The sequence below is a fragment of the Pygoscelis adeliae genome, unplaced genomic scaffold, assembly GCF_000699105.1.
Source record: "Pygoscelis adeliae isolate BGI_AS28 unplaced genomic scaffold, ASM69910v1 Scaffold24, whole genome shotgun sequence".
NCBI classification, from domain to species: Eukaryota; Metazoa; Chordata; class Aves; order Sphenisciformes; family Spheniscidae; genus Pygoscelis; species Pygoscelis adeliae.
In genome coordinates, this window is record NW_008824806.1 from 737245 (window position 1) to 746198 (window position 8954).

The 8954-nt window shown below is 41.0% G+C and overlaps 1 protein-coding gene across 1 annotated transcript in view; it reads right to left on the reverse strand.

Moving 5' to 3' along the window:
* The window catches only part of MET (MET proto-oncogene, receptor tyrosine kinase), a 71813-nt gene that overhangs the window by 40549 nt on the left and 22310 nt on the right, over window positions 1-8954 (reverse strand). The window contains exons 3-4 of the mRNA XM_009324057.1: window positions 3944-4075; window positions 2362-2535 (exon numbers count right to left, since the gene is read on the reverse strand). Of these exons, the coding sequence (XP_009322332.1) occupies window positions 2362-2535; window positions 3944-4075 (306 nt within the window). The remainder of the gene's footprint in view (window positions 1-2361; window positions 2536-3943; window positions 4076-8954) is intronic.

Below are 8954 nucleotides of genomic sequence, written 5' to 3' on the forward strand. Positions count from 1 at the left end.
GAAAGCTGCAAAATATTAGGAAGGGTTCAGACTGAATTTCAGATACTATGCAAAGCAGGTCATCCTCTGTTTGTTAGGAACAAAACAAGCTTGTTTCTCATATTTTATGCATGTGGGTTTAAAGACAGATCAGAAGATGATGAATAATCTGTTTTATATTTCTTTCAGTAATAATGTTAAATGTCATGGTCCAGTAGAGCATGAAATCTGTCTTAACAGCTAGCAATCCAAAGGGATTTAAGTACTCAGACGCATTTTTTTTCCTTACAAGCCTTCTAGAAGCAACTTCTACCAACGTGGACACACTGTAATTTGAGATTCACTTCAAGATCCATCAGTGCCACAGATCCATATTCATTACAGGGGTAGACTGGGCTTCTGCTGAGCAGGCAGGGCTGAGCAACATGGGGAAGGGAAGCACCCGACCGGCCCCACGCCTGCTCCCACTGCCCCACATGCAAGGCGCGCTCCCCTGGATGAGTCCTCCCTGTGGCCTCACAGGGACTGCAGAGGTGGCCTTGGGGACGCACCTCTCGGTCTAAGCATCTCTGCATGGGCTCCGGGCGCTTGCTTCTTAAAACTGGTGAGTGCACACACTCATGATTGAAATTAAAGAGGGCTATATGAGATCAGCACCTCCAAAAATCAGAAACTAAGCAGTTCAGAGCCTTAGAAATCTTTTTGGAGATGTGGCAATATACAGCCACTGCCAGAAAGTTTGCCAAGAAAAAATATGAAGGGATGCTACTTGTGCTTGAGCTCTAGGAAAGACAAAACAAGCCGTGCAGTATAGGTGTGAGTAGCTTGGTCCTGCAGAGGTATATAAAAATGTATCAGGACTAATTCTCAGGGTAACCCTTTGAATTGGTGATTCATAGTCTCATACAAACTAAGGCCAGAAAGGACTATTTGATCATCTAATACAGCCTTTTTGAAATAAATGTGTTCTTGTATAAAGGGAAAGTAAACTATTCACATTCTGCGTTAGCAGGTTTTTTACATCTCCTTTGCCCAAAGGTAAATGGCACTAGAAGGCAAGGCAAATACCCCCCCGCCTTCCATCCATTTTGGGTTTGATTCCTATAATGCTTCATTGTTTGTTCACTGAATTTTGTCTGTGTTAGTCCTAAATTTTGTATCTGAAAGGTGAACATGGAAAAGAAAAAACCCCTGTAAACATGTGTTTCTAGATTTGTTTCTAGATTTTTAGCAGTTTTGCCTGTCTACTCCTTAAAAAGTTGTTGTCCATGAAATCATCTGCCTGGTTGAAAGAAATACATTATTTATTTAAAAAAACCTTTTGTCTTCCTTTCTCTCAGAGAGTTTAGCATGTCAAATTTTCATCTCCGTTTATAAGCTGTATGCCCATAAAGGAAAACGTGTTTTTAACTACACAGTGTAGTTTAAATGCAGTAAGGAAAATAAATGGGTATAAGTGCTACCAGAAAGTTTTATGCTTGTCCTTCCCTCAGTTTTCTAGTCCGTTAACTGCCCTGTAAACCTCTGCCTTCACAGCTATGTCACACTTCACAGAGGATGATTCGGTTACATGTACAGCCGGCCAGTACGAATCTTGTGTTAACCATAGCTAAATTAAAACAGGAACGCACCAGTGCAGCTCTCTGCTCGTCTGTGCGGTTTCATTGTCGCACAGCCTTGATGGGCTTTGGCCGGCTGGCAGCAGCCTCCGGCTGTCCCCGTCCCAGGGAGGGGTGCAGCTACAGCGTCGTCCCCCTCAGTGGCGAGTGGACCCATGGGAACAAGGAGCCAGGGAGGGACGTTAGGAAAAAACATCTCCCCTGGGGTGGTGTTTTGGTTGACAGCTCTGTCGCGGAGCTTAGGTAAGGGAGAGAGGGACTTTTCCTCCCAGGGAAACACCACCCATTCCTCCAATGCTGGAGCCAGCATGGGGATGGATGAGGAGCGGGGGCCGGAGACCTCCTGCGTTGAGTCAGGCTGTGGCAGCTGCGTGCGGGAGGTGCTTTCCTCCACCTCTTCCCTTTGAGAGGGGTCTGAGAGGAAGGGTGCTCCTTTTTGTGACCGGCCTTTCCCATCAGACCCCTGCCAGGCTGGCTCAGACCCATGTTGTTTCCCCACCACGAGCGCTTTGCAGGGCCGAAGCTCTCCTGTGGCAAGCCAGGATGATCAGACAGACCCGTCCACTGGGAGCACCTGAGCCCGCAGCATTCAGGGAGAGTACGTGCATCCAGCCAGAGGCTTTGCGGACACTGAGGCCGAGGGGAAGTTGAGGAGAGCAGACACTTCATTTATCATAACTGCATAAAAATAAACAGAAAATGTCCGCAGAGCGCAGACAACATTCTTCCCTCAGAGATAAATATGAGAAATCCACCGTTTTACCTCATAAACCCTAGGCAAGCAGGTCTCCTGGGTCCAGGTGCCGCCGGGGCACTCGGGAGACCTGAGGCACTGCTGGCTGCACCAGCCACACTGCATGAAGGGAGGCGCCAGCAGGCACTGGCTGCAGGACCTGAAGTGATGGCAGCCTGGCCCCTTCAGCGGGATCTTCGTTATCTGTCGATGGAAAGACATCATGCACAAGATCCTTTTAATACATACGCTAAGCGGCAAGGAGAGTCTCTATTTATGCAATGCGCTGCGGTGCTACTCAGATTTCAGATGTGCAAGCTGCGGTTCGACTTCTCTTTAGCTCAGTAATTATAGGATCTTATAAGTAATTTAATTGACGTGATTTTAAATTCGCTTGGGAGAAACCCTAAAGGCATCTTAATGTTATATACAGTTACTACCAGCATCTGGTGTTTACAGCAAGATAGCATTTTTTGCTGATGGAAAAAGAAAACAGCAGTGTGCTCTTCCCAATTCCGCACCAGTTCTTGGAAAAAACAGTGTATCTCAGTATGTCTTAGTTCATACATTTGTAAAAATAGGCATGATGGCTATTTCAACTTTGGCAAGGCTGTATTAATATCTGTGACACACTTACAGCACGTGACTGCCCATGTACTTGTTTTTTAACACCTATCATCAAAAAACCTATACTATACCTAAAATATGAATTAAAACGTATCTTATTTAAAATATCAGGATAGTTATGATAATAGTCACTCCAAATATATAAGAATTATTTTTAGTCAAAATATTAAAATTAGTATATAATTACATTACTGTATAAGTACATCATACTTCTTCACACTTCAGTACCTTCCTTAAACTTATTTTGGACATTTTCTTGAAGATTACTCTTATAAATATCTCATACATTTCTAGCAAATGATTAATAACCGTCTTTACTAATGGCTGATGTATTTCAGTAAATTCTTATAGAACTCAAGGGGTCAAATTATTGCTTACGATTATGGTTTAGGATTATCTGTAATATTATCTGCTGATGTTTTAAACCCATTCTACAATGCGTATCTACTTATGACAATAGAATATTTATGACAGCTCTTCATCTTTTATTAACCCTTTGTAGACTACATGCTAAAGCAATCTTCAAACCTTACTATGAACGCTGACTCCCGATTTTAAACACACCCACGTAACTCTTGCACACACCCCCCTCCTTAAAAAGTTATAATGTTATGACACAAACCAATAAAAGCCAGGAAACTGTGAGCACCATTCTTTCCTTAAGCCATTGTGTGTTTTTTCTTTGCAAGCACTTGAATTAAGGACAGGGTTTCAGCCTTAAAATTTGCATTTCCTGGCTTTTGTTGGTTTATATCACAGCTCTTACATTATTTAAACATTTCTTAATATTAGGCCGTTGGTTTGTTTAATAGAGAAAAAAAAAATCTTGGCGGAAACTTGCCCCTCCAGTGTTCCCAAGGGAATGGCAAGGCTGGGAGGACACAGAACATAAAGCAGCAGTGTGAATAGTTGCTCTTACTGAAAGTTGCTGCTCTGACAGCAGGTTTATACAGTGCACAGAAGGATTAGATTATGAACCACTCACCTTTTTCCCAGTCACTACCAGGGTATAGCCATCATCTAATGAATTCTCGACAACGACTTGAGGAGAGATGGGGTGGGAGTCTAGCTGAAAGCTGACATGTGGAGCTGTGGGTTCTGAACGGGAAACCACTATCTAAGAAAGCAAGAAATTGGGAAAATCAGCAGGCAGCGTGTGCCACAAATGCATGCTGCTCAGCGGTCTCATGTTCCTACCACTTTTCTGCTTGCATTAATTACTTTGCATTACATTGCATAATATTTTGCATAATGTTCCATCATGATCTGATTAAGGCGCTATAAAATCTACTTTATTTAACACAGCAAAATCATGGCTGTTGGAGGATCCTCAAAATACATCGTATTTATTAAAATATGAAGGAGTCATTGCATGTTTAATAGTCCTTTAATTTCAGATATTTGTAAATCAACCGTAAAAAATGAAGATGGGTCATTTAGTCAGCCCTGTACATTTAAGAAAGAATTTTATCTACGACGTCTTTTTAAAAGAATCTTAAAACTCCAGGCCTTCAAAAGTCAAAGGTATTTCCATTTATTTTCACTTTGGTCCTTCAGTTTGAAATGTAAACTTTATCCTGTGTCAGCAGTATCTGGTCTTGATGCATGTGGGGCCATTAGAGTGCAAAGCTATGATGGCAGGCGCAGGTTGCGTTGTGAGCAGCTCTACAGAGCTACAGGTACGTGGACCTCGATTCCCAGAGCTGGCGAGGTGGCTATTGCTACAGACAGGCTCTTTGCAAGACGTGGCTAGGCACCTCGAGATCTGGCTTCTGCCGATTTCTGCAGGAGCCAGGTGTCCAGGACAGAGCACTCAAAGCACCTCTTAAACGACAGGGAGAGCTGGGGGCTTCTCTGGAAGATGTTCCAAAACAGGAGCCTAATTTAGTTGTCCTGAAGCCCCTTTGCAAGAGCCCTCTCTCTCTCTCTTGATTTTAGGAGATCTTAGGGAGATTAGTCACACCGGTATGAAATTCCCCTACTAGTCATCTCTCTGCATCTTAAGTTACCTAAATACTTCTGAGAATTTGGGCCTATTCCTGCAAACACACGCTTAACTTTACTACTGTAACTTTGTTGACTTTAATGGGATGAGTCATGGCTGTTAAGCACAGGCATAAAGCATCTGCAGATTGGGTGGATATTCGATAGCGAGATTTTATAGGCTTGGGCCTGCAATCCAGAAGGATGTGCGCCCAAATGTGATAGCATCAGGCAACAAAGGCAGAGGATTGTTTACATGAGGGAAGATCATGTTCATGTTTCAAAAGCTGCATCACGTGCAGTTTACTTAAGGAATTTAGATAATCAACATTTGCTGAGAAGTTGAAATTCAATGGGGTTCATTATTTAAAAAGATTGAAGCCATTCTGGAAATAACTTGTATGTCAAATGTTTAATTTTTCACTATAATGAAGCTTTTCTTCTGACTCCGAAGGCAGCATCAGAACAGCTAGGACATTGACTTACACGATTTCACTGGCTTTTCGCACTGCCAAGGTCTTTCAACAAGATGGCTGACTCCAAAACTAGACTTAGAGATGCTGTAATTACAGATGATGTTTTGTTGTAATTCAAGACTTAAAATATATGAGCAGTTAATTCATGGTGATAAGTGCTTCACATCCCAGAGGTATTTACAGTTTGGGGTTACAAGAGGCTTTTTTTTCTTTAAAATGAAACTGGCTTTTTTAAAGACTTTGCTATGGGTTTGTTTCACAGTACAGAAAGTACAGCTTTTAGAAATCAATAAGGTCTGATCATTTTCGGTGACACAGAAGTATGGTCTCTGACTCAGTGTATTAGGGCATGAGCTCTGTTTTTATATTCAGGACAATGAAAAATAGAATGGACTGCAAAGCTGCATGAAAAAGCTTGATTAATGTTAGCATTACGGAGAGAGGTAGCACCACAGCTGCAAATACCTTTTTAGTTGATCATTAGCCGTGTCTCATCTCGAATACCCACTGCTATAAAATGCTAAGAATTCTTTTCTATCATTAATCCAGGCTTCCTCTTATTGCCAAGCATTCTTTCTGATTGAGCCACAGTGTTAACCCTTTAAACACATCTGCGTTGCAACCTCAGAGTAATACATGAAAGTTTGGATCCCATCTCTACAATCTTGGAAAAATTATTTGGTACTTTAAACACTGACCGACCTTTATTTTACTGAGGCCGATAGTCAAATCACCTGCTCAAAGCCCAAGTGAATAGACTTTGACCTCATGACATACAGGGAGCTCAAATTACACTTCCTAACTCATTTGGTACTATGGAATAAAAGTTTGGAGTTTGCTTAGAACTAATCTACCAGCCTACGGTGCTGCCGTAACAGATGCTAGATGCAAAAATGCTCTTTTTGGTTTATATAACTGTGTGGTTTTTGCACGCATCAGCCCAGTCCTTGAAATTCTATCTTACCCTTATCCAACATAATCCTGAAGAAAAAGGCAATTTGAAGACAGCTTCTACAGCAGGAAGAAGAGGCTACTTAGGACTTCAGTGTTGTTCTTAGAAACCTCTCATTTTTATTGTTTGGGACTCGGCTGGTATGCATACAGTGTGGCTTTAATCTACTGTGGACACACCACCATACAGGGACTACTTCTACCATGGAAATGGTTCACTATTACAGAAGGATTTCTTTTTACAAAGACTATAAAGTGCTGGTTTGTTTGGGGGTATTTTTGTTTTTGGTTTTTTTTGGGGGGAGGGGATGTTGGGGTTTCTGTGCATTTTAATAATTCATTTAATAACCAAGCATTTCTCCAGAGCATAAGAGAAATGAAAGTATATCTATGTGCCTGCACTCAAGCAGTTAGGAGACAGGGAAGGTCTTGCACAGATAAATAATTGACTAAAAGAGAACAAACAGACATTAGCAGTAAAAGGTCAGTTCTTGCAATAGTGAGAAATCACCAGGTGTTCTGCAAGGTGTCTGTGCTGGGATCCCTACTGTTCAACGTATCCATAGATGAGTCAGAAAAGCGGCTGAGCAGTCCAGTGACAAAGTTTTCTGATGATCTGAAGGTATTCAAGGTGATAAGGATGAGGACAGACTATGAAGGATGGCAGAAGGACTTTATAAGACAGCATGTCAAGGCAATAAAATGGCAGGTGAAATACAACAAAGAAGATTAATTTAAAGCGGTATATGATAGATAGTTCCATGAAAATATCATCTCACTGCTCAGCAGCAGTCAAAAAAACAAATAAAAACTTGGGAATTATTAGAAAAAGATTAAAGAACAAATCAGAAAACATCCTGATGTCCTACAAATTCATGGCTTGCCCGAACCTTGAATTCTCTGTGCAGTTCTGGTTGCCTCATGACAAAAAGAGCATGTTAGAACGGGAAAAGGTTCCTAGAAGGGTAACAAAGATGATCAAAAGGCTGTAACATACAACGACTGAGTAGGGTAGGTGTGGAAACGCTATGAAAAAGACATACAGAATCATGAGTGGGTAGAGACTGACCATTTACTCTCTTCTCATAAAAGTACTAAACACCATCAAAAGACAAAAGTGAGAGTCAGGTTCAAAGCAAAGATAAGAGTAAGACTTCCTAGCAATATGTGATGACCTATAGGACTCCTTGCCGAAGGATGTGAATGCAAGAGGAATACACGTTCAAAGGGAAACCCCACATGTACGTGGAAAGAGCTAAACAGGCAAAACCCAATAGCTCAGGAAATCCCCAGAATGGAAAATAGTTGGAGGCTTGAAGCAGAAGGTATTACATATGTTGCCTGGGTCCCTAGGCATCCACTTGTCACCGCTGCTGGAGACAGAGCACTGAACTAGATGGACCCTTCGTTTAAACCCATGTGGCTCTTCTGATGTTCTTACAAATAACCCTTCAGAGAACCACATTCATTACCAGTAACTACAACCCCAGACATCCTACTCAAAGCAAACACAATATTTATGTCCCTCTATTTAAGAGAAAAACAAAAAAGTATGTGGTGTTTCAGCATAGCTCAAAGTACTTCCACAAAGATAATAGGCAACAGTTAATTAATTAATGAATATATTAAATAATATATCCTTTATACTGGAAGTCAGTGATCACTTAGGTCCATGAACATTAAAATAATTCATTTAAATACTCTTTCATTGCCATCAGCTAGTATTACTGTTAAGTAAGAAGACTTGACTCTAGGTTTGTTTATGCATAATATGGCAAATTAAGACTGTAATAACTTAAGTTGAAAAACAGCATACAACAGCTTCTTTTAAAAATAATTCTGATGCTCAGTTCTGCTAGTCAGCAGGATTGAATTACAAATGTTACTGTCTGCATGTTGAAATATCTTCTGCAAAAACAAGAGGCCTTCTAAAAGCAATCCCATCTAAGTATCATATTGTTATTTTTTCCGTAGATGTCTGGCAGGTGTAGGCCATTACCCAGCAGAGATAGGCTCAGGGTTAACTTTATTGTGTAACATGTCTCAAATGCCCTGGGATATGCAGCGTAGCCTTGCAAAGGGCACATATGTAGCTCTCTAAATGCTGTATATCATTCTAATCCATGGAGAGTATAATGGATCTCCTCTGAAGGGTGTAAGCTTTTCTACTCAAACTGAGTATTAAAACATGTGTGCTCTCAAAACAGTTATTTGGCACCAGGTGTTAATTTTAATTTGACTATATGGATTTTGCATTATGCAATATCTGATATTTTTTTCTGGGAGCATGAAGATACATTCTTTACCATAGAAAGAATTATTATAAAACTGCTGAAAGTTGAGCTATAGATATGAAAACGTTACTTAGCTAGAGTTTGCCACAGTTTTCTCTTGGTTTAAAAATGCTAAAGTGGGAAAGATTGCAACTATTCACATTCCTACAAATGCACGTGTGGATAGTTTGCATTTAACTTTAATAGGGCAGACTACCAGTATTGAAAAGCCGGGTGAATTGCTGGACCACAGAGGCAGGACAGCAGCGGGCACTGAGGACAGCCTTTGCAATGACTCCATGGGCATCCCATC